The sequence below is a fragment of the Sander lucioperca genome, chromosome 13 (assembly GCF_008315115.2).
Source record: "Sander lucioperca isolate FBNREF2018 chromosome 13, SLUC_FBN_1.2, whole genome shotgun sequence".
Classification (NCBI taxonomy): Eukaryota; Metazoa; Chordata; class Actinopteri; order Perciformes; family Percidae; genus Sander; species Sander lucioperca.
Window position 1 is genome coordinate 15,889,280 of NC_050185.1, and position 20,026 is coordinate 15,909,305.

The 20,026-nt window shown below is 39.6% G+C and overlaps 3 protein-coding genes across 4 annotated transcripts in view; 1 reads left to right on the plus strand and 2 right to left on the minus strand.

Annotated features, from left to right (window-relative positions):
- LOC116037068 (protocadherin Fat 3) overlaps positions 1–1,097 on the minus strand; it is a 69,279-nt gene extending 68,182 nt beyond the window's left edge. For both annotated transcript variants that reach the window (XM_036008804.1, XM_031280832.2), the window contains exon 1: positions 637–1,097. The gene's annotated coding sequence lies outside the window, so the exon portion shown is untranslated. The remainder of the gene's footprint in view (positions 1–636) is intronic.
- A 209-nt stretch (positions 1,098–1,306) lies between these two features.
- On the plus strand, positions 1,307–12,757 carry chordc1b (cysteine and histidine-rich domain (CHORD) containing 1b). The gene is made up of 11 exons (XM_031280792.2): positions 1,307–1,501; positions 4,942–4,991; positions 5,069–5,125; positions 5,284–5,444; positions 8,645–8,745; positions 9,057–9,115; positions 9,796–9,866; positions 10,081–10,186; positions 10,391–10,510; positions 10,615–10,677; positions 11,025–12,757. Exons 1-11 carry the CDS (start codon positions 1,438–1,440, stop codon positions 11,196–11,198), a joined length of 1,026 nt encoding a protein of 341 aa, XP_031136652.1. The 5' UTR covers positions 1,307–1,437; the 3' UTR covers positions 11,199–12,757.
- Positions 12,758–13,068: 311 nt separating this feature from the next.
- LOC116037037 (tyrosinase-like) lies at positions 13,069–16,304 on the minus strand. The gene is made up of 5 exons (XM_031280791.2): positions 15,361–16,304; positions 14,378–14,594; positions 13,901–14,048; positions 13,630–13,811; positions 13,069–13,367 (listed from the first exon to the last, which is right to left on the minus strand). Exons 1-5 carry the CDS (start codon positions 16,180–16,182, stop codon positions 13,102–13,104), a joined length of 1,635 nt encoding a protein of 544 aa, XP_031136651.1. The 5' UTR covers positions 16,183–16,304; the 3' UTR covers positions 13,069–13,101.
- Positions 16,305–20,026: the final 3,722 nt, after the last annotated feature.

A 20,026-nucleotide genomic window follows, 5' to 3' on the forward strand; every position in this document is an offset into this window, starting at 1 on the left:
AATAACAGGGATCAGGAACAATCACTGGCTAAAAGACACAGTAGTTTGTTATTCTTCAGCCTGTAGACCTACTTTTACTCAAGCAAGATTTTGAATGTAGGACTTTTACTTCAACAGAGTATTTCTACACTGTGGTATTGCTACGCTTAAATAAAAAATCTGAGTAGGCTACTTCTTCCACCACTGGTTATCATCAGGTTAACTCCAATGCACAGCCAAAGTTTAAACTCATTAGTAGCCTAACTGCCAGAAAAAGGGAATGGAATATGAGGTGACCTAATTAAAAAAAGAATTCTGTAGGCTAATTTTTTTCTTTTCATTACAACTGCTTTTAAGTAGGTCTACTGTATGGGACAATGTAGGCTATAGACTACTAAATGTAGTAACGCCAAATAGCATTTTATTGATCATTATACAACTTCAACAGAAACTACATTTTTTTTGTAAACTGATGAAATATAAAATTTGCTCGCATAGGCCTACTGTGTGTATGGACAAAGTATAGATTCGTATCAGCACCAAATTGGCTGTCGTAAATAGGCTTTCAGAATCCAACGACTCAAATTAACATTCCCCAGAGGGAGACTGTCCCGGCAGATATCGGGGTGCATTTATCGTCATCGCAGCGTGTCTTACCTTTACACGAAGCTGTCATCAGTGAAAGTAAATCATTTCCCATCCTCTCTCCGACAGTCATTAAAAAAAGAAAGTCGAAACAGTCGCGCAGAAGTCGGTGGTGATGCGCAAAATGCAAAATTCATGTGCACATATCCGGACAGGCAGTTGTCTACTAGGCTGCAGCCATCCTCGTAAAACTAAAAGCTATTGCCCCGGTTTCATGCACCTGACTAATAATAGCCCTGATTGCAGTGGGCTATAGTTCGGCTTTATCTGCAATAGTTAACGCAAACACTCAAGTTAAGCAGTTAGGTGTGTTAGCTGGCTAAGGTTAAGGTCCGAGATAAATGTGGTATGAAGAACATGTGGCTTAACGCAAGTTGGAAAGCAACCAGCATCAGTTGTCGCTGAGTGGGACCACGGTGCGCTCACAGGATGGAGGTGGCGGGTTGGGCAGGCTCCGATCTTTGCCGAGTGTAGCCGACAACATCCGGAAATGTAACGTGCAGCAGTCTCAGGCAACAGCCATAGACTGTATATAACAGCTACGGCTCTTACACAGATGCTAGATCGGATCCGCTATACGTGTCGACGTAGTTGGATTAGGATTGGTTAGGGTACCAGGGTAAACTAATCAGAGGCAGAATAAGGCGGGCCACGAGGCAAGTCCTGTGACGTCGATACATCTAGCGGATCTGATCTAGCATCTACCATCTCACACACGCACGCACGCACACACACACACACACACACATACACGAGCTCTTAAGTGGTTAGCTACAATTCTGGCCACCAGTTAAACTTGTTCCACTCGCCATCATGTCCGTTTTGTGTTATAATAAGGGATGTGGACAGCGATTTGATCCAGAAAATAACCCAGACGGTGAGTAACGTTATAGCTAGCTAGCTAGTATTTCAACTATCGCTGTGCCCCCTAACGTTAGCAGTCTGTTAGCAAGCTAACCTCAGAGCATCTGGAAATTTCTATAGCGAACAGGCCTGCTCGGCCCATGTAGCTAGCTAACGTTAACTTGATATTACTGTAGCTGACTGGACCCAACACAGTAAAAACTTCTTTCATCAACACTGCTGTATCTTATAACTCAGGAAGCTAATAACACGTGGGCCTGCTGTGAATCGTCAAGATGTTGTTAGCATGGTAAGCTCCACATTAGCAGGTTAAGTTAGAGACTGCAGAACCATTGTACCGGGGACAGGACACAGTACGTCGGCTTGAAGTTTCAGAAACACGCCATTCAACGTTTTTACTACATCGAGACTATCTACAGCACATTTTTTTATTAATGTTATCCCATAACCATGTCACCACAAGTGCGAAAACAGCGAAATCACTTTTTTCAACAACTCGGAAGGTTAAACAGAGTTACCGGTCAACAGTGAGGTTCAGCTTTTCAAGGGAAGTAACGTTATCTCTCTGTATGGAAATATCCATCACATTGCTTGTTTCCCAACAACCTTTGACGCTGTCTGCTACTTTGATATGGGTTGTCAAGCAACGTTAAGAGAAAGTGAGATAGGTAGGATATAGATATGCTAAAATAATCACCACAGCCTTCCAAACACTACAATGTTGTACGTAAGGAAATGTAAACCTCCTGATGTAGGTAAAGTAGGTGTGTTATTGCAAACCTCATATTAATGGCACCTGTGCCCCTAAGTGTGCAAAGATGCACAAAATGTGAGAAACCCATAAGGGATGGAAATAAGTAAGATATATTGATAAGATAGTAATTTTCCTTAGTACAGTACCAAGCAGGCTTATGCCTGAGGAAAGTCAAAGTATATTTTGAACCCACGCAGTCTGCTGCCATATCAATTTATGAAAGTGAGAGCAGTATCCCCAATAACCACGGGCCTCATTTAGAAATCAGGATCAATTTGACACATATAGTCGTGATATGTCTACAGTGCTTATTCCTCATTGAAACAGTGGCCAAATCCATGTAACACAAGATTCCTCAGGAGACAGGCATTTTGAACGCCACTCATCATCATGAGCTACACTAATTATTCCAATCTCATTGCCTTTTGTCATGTTGAGTTGGTGTTAACAGGTTTGGCACTATATCATCTTGTTTTTATGTGAGAAATCCCCAGACCGGCAGGATAAAATCTGGGTGGGGAAAGTGAAAGAGCAGCGCTTGTCCCTCCCTCATCACCACCACTGAGGTGCCCTTGAGCAAGGCCCTTAACCCCAACCGCTCCAGTGGAGCTGCTCAGTGGCCAGTAGATCAGACTGTGGTTGTACTGGGCAGCTTTCCAGGTATGAATGTGTAACTGTGTGAATGTGACAGGTCGTTGTTGCAAATGAGAAGTTGTTCTCAATTGACTTACCTGAATAAATAAAGGTTAAAAAAATAAATAAAAATACAAATAATTAATTTGTGCAGTACCCCAACAATACCACTAGAAAATTCACTTAGAAGGTTGCGTAGGGAGAAGATCATTTTAATGATAATTTACTTCTTGATCTTGAGTTTCCTTAAGAGAAAGTTTACTCATTAAACAATTATTTATTTGAAGCCACTGATCTGAATGTAATTGATAGTTTCAGCTCCCATGACAAAACCTCAATGAGTCCCTTATTTCCTTTTTATAAGAAAGGTCCTCTGTCTTCAAATAATAGGCTGCATTAAGTATCTGGTGATGATACACAATGAGACAATTCCTATGTCAATAGATGCCTCTTTTCATAAAAATAGAGTATATTATCATTATCTTTAGAGGTATCCAAGAGGTGTATCTAATGCTATTGTATAGAAGAGGCACAGCTCTGTCTGTAAGGAACATGCTTGATTTATGGCGTTGCCCAGCCACATTGTTTTATTGATTCCACAGTGATTTGTCTTTTAGGGCAGTGCCAAACAGACATTTAAAAAGTCATGCTGTACTTTTCTGATAAGGCAAGTATTAAACGATGCTTTGTCAAAAGTTCTGATTGTATCTTAATATGTCATAAATCCACATGAGTTTCAAATTGTATTCATATAAATTGGTCATGTGTGGTTGTCTTGTATCGGTTTCAGATATTTTTTGGACTGGTTTGGCTTGTATGTTGCTGATATTTAGCCTCAGTTTGAAAAACTTCTTCTCTACAAAAAATGAGTTGAATAAATATATTTCCAATGCATTTCCTAATGCCCAGGTAAATACTTTCTCTATGGATTTTGTCTGTTGCACTTTACAAGGAAAAATGCAAAACATATTTATGTTTTATGTAAGAGGTAGCCTGGGAATTGTGGGAATTGTAGTCTATTTTTATCAAACTGAAGTTTAATACGGAGTATCAAAAACATACAGTATATGTACTAAAGCTTCAATTGTCTTCATGTGTTTAGTTTGCTAGGTTTGTAGTCTGGTTGTTTGTTTTATCCATGAAATATGCTGTATCAACATTAATGTAAGTTTATTACTTACTAGTTTGCAGTTATCTACTGAATTGCCTTCAGAGAGAGAGAGAGAGAGAGTAGGGCTGGGCGATATGGAGAAAGTCAGAAATCACGATATTCTTTATCAAACACTTCGATGTCGACATTGCAACGATATTGTAGGGTTGACTATTGGTGCTCTCACAAAATATTTTCACAATGAGATTTTTGATAAATAATCACCAATAATGTGGATATAAAGGTAAATAATAGAACAGCTAGAACAGTCTGGTAAGTTCAGAAAATGACATCACTTTACTGTAATGCAGCCCTTAAAACCAGGAATAGACATCACACTTATGCCATATTACAATATCCAAAGTTTCAGACGATATCTAGTCTCATATCACGATATCGATATAATATCGATATATTGCCCAGTCCTAAGAGAGAGAATAAATACATTTTATTTTTTATTTCATCCCACAATCTACATACAGTTTTCTGAAGGCAGCATCAGACATTGCTGACCCAAGTCTTTTGAGATGTGTACCACACACAAAAGGAGGATCAAATGCAGACAAGACATCACTGATGTTGTAGTGCTTCACCAAGAAAGGGTTGGTCCCCGTCAAACAGTTGAAAATGACGATAGATTATTTGTAGTTGTTGATTCTCAAAATGCTTTGCCATATTCAGAAACTAATTTTTCTACAACTCTACTTATCATTCACTAAAAGATAATGAGATTTCTGCCACAGTGAGCCATTTATTGTGTAACTTGAAAACTGAAGCTTTTGTGTCTTTAATGAAACTATAATTCATTAAAAGTAGGCCAGAAAAGTCTACAAGTCAGGTTGCATGTTATTCGATGCTTCCTATATCACCACATATATTTCTCTAAATTAATCAAAGTTGTGGTTATTTTTCACAGATGGTTGCACCTATCATCCAGGAGTCCCAGTATTCCACGATGCATTGAAGGTAAAAGGCCTGAAAATGCACAGCTAGCTTGGGTCTTGTTATCTGGTCAAAGTTAATGTCTGTCTGACTTTCTCCAGGGATGGTCCTGCTGCAAGAGAAGAACCACGGACTTCTCAGACTTCCTCAGCATTGTTGTAAGTTTTAGTTTCTGTTTTAATCCATACTTTTAATCCTCAATGGTCATGTTTCCATTGTCTATTGTTGTCATAGGAATTGACTGCCACCTTTGCTGTGGCCGTATTGGCCTGGGCACTTGTTTGTGAGTCCAACCCAATTACTTTCTCCTCCACAGGGTTGTACAAAAGGTCCCCACAACAAGGAGAAGCCCCCAGAGCCGGTGAAACCAGATGTGACATCATCAGTAGAAAAGAAAGACGCAGATGACCAAAAGCCAAAGTTTAACGAGTACATCATCTCGGCACCAAAGCCTCAGGAGGCGATAAGCAGACCGAGGTTGTACAGTTGGCTTTATACATATTTTAATCAATATCGTAGGAATACCCTAAGCGCTTATTATTTGTGCAACAAAGCCCCTTCTAAGTAAAGCAAACGTGTTTTTGGAGATACAAAGATTTTACCAAATCACATTTAAAGGGAAAAAAAAACAGGCCAAGAACAACACACTTTCCTCCATTCAGTACATTCACAGGTAGGGGTGTAACGGTACGCAAAAATCACGGTTCGGTACGTACCTCGGTTTTAAAGTCACGGTTCGGTTCATTTTCGGTACAGTAAGGGAAAGAAATGCAAACATTAAACTGCAGGTTGTTTATTACTATAAACTTTTTTTTTAACAATTTGTTTACACTTTTTTAAACACTTTTTAATAAAATATAATAAATAAAATATATATAAAATAAAAAAGAATAAGAAATAAAATACTGCTGCAAAGTTCTCCACTAAATTAAAATACTCTGTCTCAAACCAATATCACATAATAAAATATAATGAAAAATATAAATAAATAACTATGGATTACAGTGCAGCATTACCAATCCCAGCTTGTCAACAACCGAGTATGGTCGTAGATCAGCTGCTATAAAAACACCAATTGCTTTCGTTATTGCTTTGGCCCGATCGGAATTACCAGCAAAGGTCTGTTTAAATGCCAACGGGAGCTACGTTTGAATTACGGTTGTTTTTTTTTCCTTGTAGTAGTGATGTTCACACTCGCGTGATTCCTTTTCAAGTGCGTTAACAAGTTTGAAGTGTTGCCAGAAACATACCCGATCATTACTGAGCAATGTCGGCACACTGCTTTCGTCTTATCGACTAGTCTTTGTCCGTTGATGTATTTCACTGGGAAACCGAAGTGTTCCCAAACAGGAGACCTTAACGATATGGGTGGCTCTTCAAGCTCCGGCTTGTCCGTACTGTCTATGGGCTTGTCTGCATTGGCCATGACGCTAGCTAGCAAGAGGCTGGGCTAAAGCGTGCCGTGTATGTTGTTGTACAGCGCGCGGTGTGTGATTTTTTTATTTTTGCAATCTGTACAGTGATTGACATATTGACATGACCAATGAAAACTTTAGAATCAGCTGCAGGGCGGGATTTGCGCTGAACGCAGAGATTTCCGCCACTTAATATGTTTGTGTGGAAACACAAAAATTGACCTATGTTCCACACACAAAAGATTGCATTCGGTGCACATGTGCACCACACCTAAAGCCCTGTACCGAAACGGTCCGGTACGAATACACGTACCGTTACACCCCTATTCATAGGGCTTTCAGTTTAAAACTATATATATATCCTTATTATCCCACATACTACATTCTGCTTCTATTAATTCTGGTTTAGGATCAAATGCATAAAAGGGCAGGTACAGTTACAGTATCAGAGGTATTAAATCAGCCTGAATAATGAAGATCCACAGGATAGTCTGAGGTGTTCTCTAGTCGTTTACCCTGGATGCTTCCTTACGGAGTTCAAAAGAACGTGGACAAGCGACTGATAAAGCGATTACTGCTGAATAGTAACTATTTTCAAGTAGTGTGTTGGTCTTAGGCTGGCTTCATACCAAATACCTCATTTTGAAGTGATAATGTATTCCTTACTTAAAGTAAAAACTACAATACCCTTCAAAATAATTTTATATTAACAAGTTAATTAGGGCCCGAGCGCCGACAGCGGTGAAGGCCCTATTGAAACTGAAGGAATTATTATTATTACGGCAAATCAATTGCCTTTTTGAGGGGCTTAACATATTCAAAAACTCACCAAAATTTGCAGTCGCATCAAGTCTGGTGAAAAATTACGTATTTTAAGGGTTTCGGGAATAGGCGCACAAAAATGGCTCGCTAGCACCCCCTACAAAGTTAAAAAAATGTAGCCCCTGCAGATTGTTTAACGTAGACTCACGAAAGTTGGTACACATATGTAACATGTCAAGATGTACAAAAAAACGTCATTGCAGCCATACCCTAAACCCAACAGGAAGTCTGCCATTTTGATTTCAAAGTTCGAAATTAGTGCGATTTTGGCCATTTCCACAATGTCGTACTTTAACAAACTCCTCCTAGAGATTTCATCTGATCAACTTCAAATTCAGTCTGTGCCATCTTAAGACATTAAAGATGAAAAGTTATTAAAAGAAAAACTTTTCGTCATAGGACGTGGCGGGGCGGCCATTTTGTGCGTTTCACCATCAAAACAGGAAGTGGGTGTAACTCGAGTGTACATTGTCCATTTGCCTCGAAACTTTTCAGAATTCATAAGAGTCCCACCCTGACAACATCTACACTGGCTCAAAGTCATAACGCCCCCTAGTGGCAATAGGAAGTAGGCCTAAAAGTCAAGGTGCTATACTTTAACAAACTCCTCCTAGAGATTTCATCCGATGGACTTCAAATTTGGTCTGTACCATCTCAACACCTTAAAGATGAAAAGTTATTAAAAGAAAAACTTTTCGTCAAACGGTGTGGGCGTGGTAGCCATTTTGAGTGTTTAGCGATGAACAAAGAAATTGTTGTAACTTGAGTGTATGTTGTCGTATCTGCCTGAAATTTCTCACGATTGACAAGGGTCCAGGCCTGAGGACATCTACAGGCCTATATTTACTTTTGGTCATAGCGCCCCCTGCTGGCAACAGGAAATGCGCCTTATATGACAAACATCATCCGAGTTACATTCAACTTATGTGTGGTCGACATGTGGTACTGAGCCGCCCCCTATACTTTAACCACGCCCACTTACTCAGGCCACGCCCCCTTTCATAACATTTTAACCGTTTAAGTGTGAGGTGTCATTGAACTCAGCAGAGAGTTCCTTATTCATTGGTGATGGTTTGGCCCGCCCCCTATGCTTAAGCCACGCCCCCTTTCGTAACTGGTGACTCGTTTATGGTAGTCTTATGTGAGGTATCAATGAACTCAGCAGACACTTCCTTATTCATTGGTCATGGTTTGGCCCGCCCCCCTACGCTTAAGCCACGCCCCATTTTATAAATGGTGACCTGTTTAAAGTAGACTCTTATGTGAGGTATCAATGAACTCAGCAGAGACTTCCTTTTTTATTAGTAAACCCCGACGCGCACAGAGGCGCGAGGGCCCGTCCATCGCTGCTTGCAGCTTTAACTTATTTATTTTTTAATACCTTTTGTCCCTTCCTTTGTTAATGTTTCATGCCTAATAACAGATTTGTTACCGTTACAGTGCTGATGAGCCGATGGTGAGATTGCAGCATAACGTCTCTACTTCGCTGAAGCAGGCTCTGGAGAGACTGAAGCTTTCTGAAAATGTGGCAGAGAAGAAAGGTGGGAACTTAACCTCATCTTCCCCTTCTTTCTCCTCTTAACTCCTCTGTGTTACTGTTCTTTGTCCTCTTTATCATAGACTACATCCATTACCGTCCACTTCTTGTTAGAGTAGACAGGAAGGTCATGTTGACGGGAAGTTAACGGATGGCCTCTGGGAATTTGCTCCACCTGTGTCATTCACATCATGGCGTTTGAGTTAAAGCTGGCAGGGACAGGACAACGCATCACAACTGTGGATGCCTTTTTTAGATGCTGTTCAAAGCATCTAAGTCAATTATTTGTCTCTTTGTGTCTCTCTGTTTTTCTAGAGGATGAAAATGATGAGATCAAGATTGGAACATCTTGCAAAAATGGAGGATGTACTAAAGTAAGTGAATGTGTTCCGGGGAAAGACATTCTGTCATAAATTCTCATGGTGATGAAATGAGAAAAAATAAATCTCTCTTTATCCATACCTCTGGCAACAACAGCTTAAATGTTTACATTCATTTTGCTTTAAATTCATGCTGAAATTGTGGATTCTGCCAAATAAGTTCCCACTAAGCCAAATTCAGTTAACATATTTGAACATATCTATGACAGATGTCATTAAATAAAAACACAAACAAATCATGAAGATAATGCCCAAAAAGAGCTCACCGCTTTGGGTAAGGTGAAATCCATACAGTTCCTTTTCCTCCTCCTCGATGTTTGCTCTGAGGTGGCTGCAAAGCAACATTTTTTGCTCAAGCTAATCTAGCCTGTCAGAGCAGAAACCCCAAGATTAGAACATAAATTGTAAGGAAGACTTGCATTGACAGGTTTTGTAGAATTACATAATTGTACTTTAACTGATGTGATGGAAAGCCATGAGATATGCTCTCAAGGGCTGCCTGCTTTTATTTGATTATTCAGTTGGGGTCCTGGTAGAGTCTAAATTGGTACGTTTTAACTTTTTCTAAAGTTTTTATTAGAGAACAAGATATTAGTCATTAAGCCCTATTTGTATTTTTGATGGTAAAAATGGTTTAGTCTTTTAAACTACACTTTTTTTCTTTTTCTTTTTAGAGTTTTGATGGACCTGCAAGCGATTCGGATGTGTGCTTATACCACTCTGGATTTCCTATCTTCCATGAAGGGTAAGTACTGAAAAACTCTTAACTTTCTGTCAATGCGTTTTTCTGTATTGTCATGAAATGGTAGATATTCTCTGGAAACTGTAAAAGAAGAATTAAGAGCAACACTGATATTTTCCTGTCCGTCTTCCTGTTTGTCTTGTTCATTGGTTCACTTGAGTGACAAGTTATTGACTGCTAAAAGTCCAGCGGGTGTATGTCTTTCCTGTATCTCCAGGATGAAATACTGGAGCTGCTGTAAGAAGAAAACCTCCGACTTTAACACCTTCCTTTCTCAAGAGGGCTGTACCAAGGGAACACATGTATGGAGGAAAAAAGATGCGGTAGGTGTGCTCGTTTGACAGCGAGTGATCATTGATGTGTGCTAGTCCATGTGAGAAAGCCTCAGCTGCGACTCCATCTAGTGGAGAAACACAGTGCACAGTGGAGAAAATGCTTTGTGTTAGAGCCTAAATGGCTGCATTTTCAATTTGTGTATTAAAATAATCAAACACTGCTTCAAATGTTTATTTGAAATCTCCACGCAGGGTAAGAAAGTGGTTCCATGTCGGTTTGACTGGCACCAGACAGGGTCGCAGGTCATCATCTCTATCTACGCCAAGAACGCCGTCCCAGAGCTAAGCTATGTGGAGGCAAACAGCACCACGGTGAGGGATACCATTAGTCTGTCAGATGATTTCTGTCCTTATCTAACTGCTTAGTTTTTTGTGTCCTTCTCTACCCAATTATTTTTTTTTCTTTTCTCTTTCAGCTCAACATCCATGTTATATTTGAGGGAGAGAAGGAATTTGTGCAGAAAATCAGCTTGTGGGGAGTAAGTGCAGCATCACTTTCAACCTGATGGAAAAAGTTGTGTACATACACACAACTAATACTACTTTTTTTGTACAGCGTTCCAGATACCACAATATAACATACTTTCATGGACAATATTATGTTTTATTATGTAATATGCTACAGATCTACACTAGGGGTCTTTGCTATTAGGATTGAAAATGGCAGTAATTGGACTTTGAAAATAAATGTCCAGCTATAAATAAACACTAGTTAAAACATGACTTGAAACTGCTCATAACTCACTCTTGTTTGCCAGACTAGCTTATCTGTGATCATCTTATACCAAAGGAGCTAAGCCATATTTGTCACACTCTCTCCTTGTAGGTGATAGATGTGAGTAAAAGCATAGTGAACATGATGGCCGCCAAGATCGAGGTCGCCACGAAGAAGTCCGAGCCCATGACATGGGCTCGTCTGGACCTTCCTCCCCCGCCCCCGCCCAAGGAAGAGACTGAGAAGGAAAAAGAGGAGACTGATAGCGAGGATGAAGATGAATGATGATAAATTAAAATACAAATGGTGTGTATTTTTAGATGAATCCAAGGCCACACAGTCCATTCCTTACCTCTTTTCGTCTCTTTTGCTGCCATGGAACTTTGTCCTCTACTCTTCAACATTTACAGTGTTTCCTTTTTCATTCTTAGTTCTTATACATACAAACATACTTGCCTTTGCCCGTTTTTCTTGACTTTTGATCCTTTTGTTGGTCATTATATATGTTGGAATGCTCAAGAATCTTCAAGTATTTTTTTACAACCGTTTTGCGTTCAAGTACTGAATAACGGGAACACTGACTTTTAGCAGATTTTTAATCAAGTCAGACTATGGCACACTTTAGTTGCACTGAAATCCCCTGGGAAATAACACCACATGATGGGTAGGAGTCAGGTGGGACCATGCTTGATCTCAGACCAATAAAGCATTTCATGTGAACTGCTCATATCAAGTCTTCATAATGGACCACATTTGTGACCATCCTCTATTTCCACATTGTTTGGTAAAATAGTCATTCCGTCCTTTAGTTTCATAAATTGTTGCATTTTGTCCACAATTATCACATTAGACTGAATGCTGTCTTCATAGATAAATTCCCATGTATGTGTGGCAATGAAGCTGCTCTATGTAGTTTGAGTAGGAAATTTGGATCTCTAAGATGTCCACACTTATTTAATGGAGTTTATTCTGAATAAATTGTGTTATAAGAAATACAACAGTTCCTTGGGACTCGTAAACTTAGAAATTAAGATGTACTCCGACTACTCCTATTCCAGTTAAAATACTAGATTTGCTCCAAATTCTTTTTTACATGATTATGATTGTTCCCTTATCTTCATTTTATACAAGTTTTGCTTCTAAATGATCAATGCTATAATCGTCTCCTCATTTCTTGTGAAAGCAACCTTCGTTTTAATATTGAGAATGTACTGTAATATCAGAGAATGCCGATTGAATACAGAGTATGTTTCAGCAAAGTACTGTATGGTCAAAACACTATGCTTGACGGCATGTCTCAGGCTTAGAATGTATGAATTATATTTGGCCGAATGACACCATTATCTAAGGGTACAATGATTAGGTAACCAATTCATCTCACCAAAAATAGACTTTGGTGTTTAAACTTTTAACGGTGTGGTGTGACTATTTCTGACCTTCAGTATATGCAGACCAAGTTTGTTAAAGTGGTGTTAACACCAGACTCTTCCAACAGTTGGCTGACCTTGTGAAAGAAACACTTTGAATTGTGAGTATGTGACCTTTCAAGTGAAGATTTTGATCCACATACAACTTTGGGAATTGCAGTGACTTTTACAAATGTCAAAGTTTTTCAAAACTATTACGAAACTTTAAGGTTAGAATATTGAATTATGTCCCGATCCTGTGGAGATGTCTCGGACCTTGACATCTATGCAGCTATTATCACCTCTTTTTTTTTCCTCTTTCCAGAAGCACGCCTAACACCACAAACATGAATCAATTTAAATGTTAATTAAAATGCGGTTTCAGTCAACTCCCACACAAAGATAATAAAAGAGTGCCCCAAGGCTTTTGTACATTTATCTGAAGAGTTTGTGTTTCTTGTTGTGAATGGCAATGGATGCATATGTCTTAATAAATGCCTGCGTACATGATTGATGCAACATACAGCAGAACATAAATGTGGCACAGACTGTCTCTGAAAAGAGCTAGAATTTAGGCCTACAAGTTGTGGGTGGAACATTTAACATGCCTCTTAACCCATAATAAATGTTCCTACATGCACAGTTTTGTAATGTTTTAATAAATACATTGCTAATAACAAATGTTATAGACCCATTACAATAAGCCAACAATTTATAAATTACTGTGCTTGAATATTAAAATTCATAGATGCATGCATCACTGCACAGGGCTGGCTGGGCCTTCAGATAGTTGTTTGGTAGTTGCGATGTTTGGTTTCCTCTGTGTCACTGCTCCGTATAAGTGGCTGTTTTTCTGAGAGAGCAAATGCGTTTTTCCATTTGCTCATGTGCAGCCAAGGCGACCTTCCACATCGCCGTTTTGCTGTTAGGATGGCAGCAGCTATGGTCACTGCTACAATTCCTCCACAGAGCCCTGCAAGCAGCAGCCAGGGCCACACATCCTGCAGTTCCTCCAGGTAAGGACGCATGGATTCTGCTAGTCTCTGGTCTGGAAAAAAAGATAGAAGTAGTCACAGGAAAGTAGGCAAATGTTTACGTTTACGCAAGTAAAACAAGGATAGTAAGTAACCTAAATCTGGGTGGGCTGCTTAGCATTCCTTTACAGAAAGGATACCCTGAATAAACCTTGATTTAAGACTTGAAATGGATTAAACAAATAGATATCTGAAAATGCAGGATAAGAATGAAAAACACTTATTTCCTCAAATGCAAATTAATGTGAAAAATAGAAAAGCCCCATTAGAACTTACTAGCATTTAGCAGATACGAATATTCATATCCCAGGTCCTTGCTGGAGATGAAGAATTCTCTGTTTCTGTAGAGGGGCAGGAAGGGCACCATGTGGTACTCGCTGTTGTGCCCGATAGGAGCATCCGATTCTGGATATTGTGATGGAGATGGTTCATGCCTCCTGAGCCACTGCTCATAAATGCTTTCATAGAGAATGAAAACAATGTTAAGAGAAAGTGTGTAAGTCTACTCAAATTATAAAATGTTTTCCCGTGTGTGTGTTTGTCTCACCTGTCGACAAAAGCGTGGTGGAGAAGGAATATGGGGTCATTTGCTGAGCCCTGCACTGAGGACATAGATCCGTTCATGAACACATGGAGAGCAGCATGCATGCCCATACGAGAACTGTTTCCTAACCCAGTCTGAGGATCCCCAAATCCTGCAAAATAAGTTTAGCATTGCCAAAGGTTGGCAGCATTTGTTGTTAGGGAAACAAAAGCTTTTGGTTGTAAAATTATATATTGTCATTTATAATGGCATTGTTAATCTTTCATTGACAATATGAAAAAAGATCCAAAATGGATACAGTATTGCATTTTGCACAACAACGGCTTACAATAAATAATATGGTATAATGCATTATTGCGTATTTAGTGTTTGCGTGCGCGTGCGTGCATGCGTGTGTGCGTGTGTGTGTGTGTATATATATATATATATATATATATATATATATATATATATATATATATATATATATATATATCTGACCTTCCAGAGTGTTCCTGAAGCTCATGTTGGCACCACGGTCCATGGCTCCGGTGTCATAGTTGGTCAGACTGAGAGTGAATTCCACATCTGCGGAAGTTGGTAATCGTTCAACCACATTACGGTTGTGGTTTCCAGGGTTACGACGCAATGGGCCTTCTTCCACAGCATCACATAACACACCCCTGTCATTGTAGTTCTGTGCTTGAGAGCACAGTACCTGTTGATGGAGACAAACAGAAACATATTGCAATCCAGAGAATGAGGCACCAGCACAAATCCCAGCAATAAAGTGAATACCAAGCATTTTGCAGTTGTTGCAAATTATGTATTGTTACTTGAAGTTGGTTACAGCGTTTGGAAATAACAATTGCAATGCTATTACGTTTACTGTGTTATTAGCCTACTGTCAAGGTAAATCTCACCCAAGCAGGACAGCACTGACTGTAAAACCATTTTTGCAATTCTCTTGATCAGAACAAACCAAAACTGGTGTTTTTACTTAAGTATATGTCCTTGTAATCTGTATCTATTTATTCATTTAAAATTAGGCAAGTGAGTGACCATTGATTAGTTAATTTCAATTTCCCTGCATTTTAATGATCTTTTAAGTAATAATGTCTAACATAGGCAACAATTCAGAACTAAATCTTACTTCAACATGTTATCTGAAAAGTGACCACCCATACATACATGACTTTTGAGCTCCGGAGCTCATCACTTTATGTAAATATGTTATATTTTATCGCTATATTTTAACTTTACACAAATGTATTATTGTTTATTTTCATTTTATAGGCCTACATATTTATTGAGCATTGTTGGAGGGAGCTTAAGATAATATATGACAAATAACTTTAACATTGATATTATTACTGTAGGTCATCAGAAAAGAAAAGAGACGAAAAGAAAACCGAAGGGATGAACAGAATAACTCTGGCAACCCCCCAGGAGAGAAGCCGGAAGAGTTACTTGAGTGTGTTTACCTTCCAAGAAGAGAAGACCGAGCCTGGGCTGAGAAGACTGGGATCCTGGGAGCTCCGGGCCCCCATCAGTTCGTCCGTGCACACGTCACATCCCTGGGCGTCCCTCCAGTCCCAGTACGGGATGGTGAAGTCCATGTCTCCGGTCAGCTTCCTGATCTCATGCTCCCAGTGCAGCAGGTATAAGCGGTGCCACGGCAGAAACGCAGGCGCCCAGTGGGCAAAGTCCACATCGGTCCACACATTCCCCGGCCCGCCTAGCAGCGCGTTCCGGGACACATAATAATGCATCCACACAAACACATCATACAAAGACACATCAGCGAACATCGGATTGGAGCCGTTTTCCATTTCCTGGTAGGTCCCGGTAGCCACAACATAGTCCCTGCTGATCGTCTGCTTGGCCAAGTTCAGGTAAGACATTAGTCTGATCCTCTCTGCCCGGGACAGGTGAAATATGTTCCTCCTGAGAGACTCTCTCCTGTCATTGCAGTTTACCCCAAAGTAGCCAAACTTACAGTCCGCGCAGTTGAAACCCATGAAGTTCCCTGCGCACTGGCAAGTCCGGTTGTAAAAAACCAAGGGCCACTTCTCCCTGTCGTCCAACCCGGAGAAGGGGTACTGCGGCCCGTCGGGCTGGTCCGGCACCTCCACATCCTGGCAGAAGCCCCGACCAGAGCTGGCTCCGCAGGGCGAACCGTCCCCTTCCCAGGACGGGCAGCATTCCTTTATGCGTAAGGCTTCCCGGGTGGCACAGAGACGGGGGAATTGTTGATAGGAGGGCACAAAACAAAACATGAAACTAATGATTGTAAGTTTCAACATTACATCAAGGTTTTGCTATGCAGACGGAAAGTAGATAGTGAATAAGGTCCAAGTGATTATTTCACAGGGATTCTTGAAGTTTTCTCCGTGCACCCCCTCCTTGTTGAGCCAGTCACATGACAGTCTTAACCTCAGGGTGAAGCTTACCTCACCATGAGGGGGGCACACATCCAAAGATTGCAGCCAATTCTCCTTCCAGAGAAAAAAAAAAGTTCAGTGAACCATTTATATAATGGGATTTGTAGTAGTAATTGGAGGCAAACAAAAGTTAAAGGGGATGTAGGCTACTCATTCAAAACATTAATATAGCAGAAAACTAATATTTGCCATGTAAATAACCTATATATTGTAGTAATGGCGTCCTGAGCAGAGAATGAAATCACATTCCATCTGTGTGTATTTTAGCCTAATCCAAATTTCTGTGTTATTTGTTTTGATAGCCAGTTTTAGTGCACATGCCGTAAAAAAAACGTAGATTTCAGGTAGGCCTATTGGGGAACGGTCTGTTCGGAGCCTTGTGAAGGCAATCCCAGCCCGGTGTTTGTTTCAGTATATCAAGTAGCTCACAGGTCCTTATAATGTTAACTTAGGCCTATACAATATCATAATGATAGTACAAAAAATTCCGTACAGTCATAGAGGCATATGAAGGCCTATATCTGATAAGAACTGAGGGCCCTAGCACACATACAATGATTGTAGTAATTTTCAGCTGGAACACAGTCTGCTTTCTAGTCGAGTCATGAGCATGAAACAGGCGTAGCTCATGATCTCTCTCCACACACACACACACACACACACACACACACACACAAGCAATACCTCAAATAAAATAAACTGTTATTCCTGGCATTATGGGATTATAACCATGACGGACTACAGAGTGAGAGAGACATAGAGGATGAGGAGAGAAATAAAATAAACATATCTAAAATTCGATATCAATAAATTAATGTGTTACTGTAGAGTATATGAAGACAGTATATGCCTAAATGTATTTATTTGTTTTCTTTACTTGTGATGTAAGAAAGTTGAGGGCAAATCAACAGTGGCTGTTCACAAAGTAACCATTAACCTTCAAATGGCCAACATATTTACACACTGCATGGATGTGTAAAGTAATGAATTACATGCCCCTGTCAGAATACAAAGATTTTTTTTAATTCTTAAATCTGTATCTGAAAAATGTTGTTAATTGCACATTTGACAAAACTAAAAATCTCATTTTATGGTGTTTTGCAAAGTGTTACCAAAGACTTCCTTTAATCAAATCAAATTTGTGGAATTTGTCTTTTTTGATTGTGTGGTCATATGACCCCACAATACTTTTGGTCATTTCCTACAGTGTAAACTAATACAGGGACTTAAAACAAAGGAGTCACTGAGAACAAGCTCATGGGAAAAGCAAGCCATTTCTTAAGGCAAAAATATTTGCATCTGAAAAATGCTTTCTCAGAAGAAAACTTTGATGACTTGAGATTGATTGAGATTTCTCAGTACTGCTGTCTCACACGGTTCTCTACACCTGAGGCCAACCATTCCCCAGCCCGACTAACAGCGCATTCAGGGACACAGACATCCACACAAACACTTCATAGGAAGACACATCAGGGAATATCGGGTCTAATACTCTCAGCCTGGGACAGGTGAAATATGTTCATCCTGCGCCCCTTCTCTTTGTTGAGTCAGTCACATGCCACCAAACCCAAGGGTAAAGCTTACTTCATGAGGGGGGCAATTAATGCACACATCACAGAATGTAGTCTATGACACATCCAAAGACTGCAGCCATACTCCATCCAGAGGAAAATAAGGAATTTAATAGGGGATTTGTAATAGGCTTTGGGGGCTAATCAAAGTTAAATGTTCACTTACCACTTAAATTATATAATGATAGCCACCACCACAAACACAAATCCTGTAAGAGACATGTGAAGGCCTATTTCTGATGAGAAGAATGCCACAGCAGATATTAGAATGATTTAGTGATTTTCTGCTGGAAACTGCCTACAACACACACACACACACACACACACACACACACACACACACACATACACATTAGTCTTCAAATAAAGTAAACTGTTATTCCTACCATTATGGGATGAAAACAACCATGACAATACTGGGACCACAGAGTGAGAGAGACATAGAGGATGAGGAGATAAATAAAATACATATATCTAAAATGATATATTAATACATTAATGTGTTGGTGTACAATAGGCCTAATATGTGTATAAAGACAGTATATAGGCCTATATGTTTTTTTATTTTATTTTTTTGTCTTCCCTTCTTGTGAATGTGTGGTCATATGACCCCACAATACTGTTAGTCATTACCTACAGTGTAAACTAATGCAGGGACTTAAAATAAAGGATTCACTGTGAACAAGCTCGACAAAAGCAAGACATTGCCTAAGGAAAACATATTTGCATTTGTACAATGCTTTCTCAGAAGACAACTGATGACTTTTGAGATTTTTCAGTACTGATGTCTCACATGGTTCTTTACACCTGAGGCCATAACTGCTGGTCACCCTGACCTTTTAATCTTTAGTCCAATGATCATGATCTTTGCATGTGATATTTGCTGTAGGGCAAGAACGTTCATGACATCAAACAAGTCCCCACCAGAGGGTGCCATGCAACTACTTCCAATACCATTCTCTCTACAAATGACATCTTCACCAGGGCTACCTTCTCTTTCTATGTCTCCCCAGGCAACTAACAAACCAGAATTTTGCAGGTAGAAATTCATTCATTTAGCTCCTGGTAATGAATCCACATGTAGAAACATCCTCACTCACACATTCAACCTCCATTTGATTAGACTTTATCAAACATCCTCTGAAAAGATTGTTGTTGTTGGATATGCGTCACACATCCTAGCCTGCAAAACCTTCACATCCTTCATTCTCACTGTGCTAATTATCTGTGACTTTAAATATTGTTATTTAGTTGGGAGCCTGCTAAAAGCCTCAATGATCCCTGCATCTTACATCAGAAACCAATAGATTCATTGTGTAGGTGTTCACATGTCGGATGGAACTTCTAAGATGTAAATAAGTTACTGAGACTTGCTCTTTTATCATAGATGGATTAATCGTACCCAAATTGCACAAATCAATATGTTTGCTCTTGCTCCTAAATGTGTAGCCTTTCTAAGTAAAAACAGTATGTTCCACTTACTGTAATAAACTGAACTGAACCACTTGATGTACCTACTGCTTTTGGGTACATCACCGGTCTTGGCAGATAGCCACCCACAAAAAGCCAGGTTTTGTCCGAGGTTTCTGCCTGTAGTAAAGTAAGTCCTGCTGCCGCTGCAATAACTGCAATTGCTCTTGGGGGAATTGTTGGGTCTTGTACATTATAGAGTGTGGTCTAGATCTACTCTATCTGTAAAGTGTCCTGAGATAACGTATGTTATCATTTGACACTTTAAATAAAATTCAATTGAATTTCCTAACCTGGTCATACACATACTAAACTCAATAGTTAGTGGTATCAAATCAAGATACTGCGTATTTAATTCCTTGTTGTCACCATGCTGAAGCTAGATGTCGATTGTGTGCTTTGTTATGTTCAGATTATGTTTATTTCTTTCCACTACAGATGAAGCCAAACATCACAAAACAACATGTTATAATTTATAATTTATATTATATTATAAAATATATTATAGTTTGAGAGACTACTGTGTGTCTCACCTATTCATAATTCACCTCTTTATCAAATCTCTCCTGTGCAACTTTCTTGGTAACACTGCATGTTTTTGACGCTGAAATGACTTTGAATGACTCAGAAAGTAGGTCTCCTGAAAATCTGGAAAGAAAAACATT

Bases quoted from the DNA above. Each gene is read 5' to 3' on its own strand.
- chordc1b (XM_031280792.2), top strand. From the start codon at position 1,438: ATGTCCGTTTTGTGTTATAATAAGGGATGTGGACAGCGATTTGATCCA. The intron at 8,746-9,056 runs GTGGGAACTTAA...CTGTTTTTCTAG, and splicing joins AAATGTGGCAGAGAAGAAAG to AGGATGAAAATGATGAGATC. The intron at 9,116-9,795 runs GTAAGTGAATGT...TTTTCTTTTTAG, and splicing joins AAAATGGAGGATGTACTAAA to AGTTTTGATGGACCTGCAAG.
- LOC116037037 (XM_031280791.2), bottom strand. From the start codon at position 16,182: ATGTTGAAACTTACAATCATTAGTTTCATGTTTTGTTTTGTGCCCTCC. The intron at 14,595-15,360 runs GTAAACACACTC...CTCCATCAACAG, and splicing joins CGGTCTTCTCTTCTTGGAAG to GTACTGTGCTCTCAAGCACA. The intron at 14,049-14,377 runs GTCAGATATATA...CTTATTTTGCAG, and splicing joins CTTCAGGAACACTCTGGAAG to GATTTGGGGATCCTCAGACT.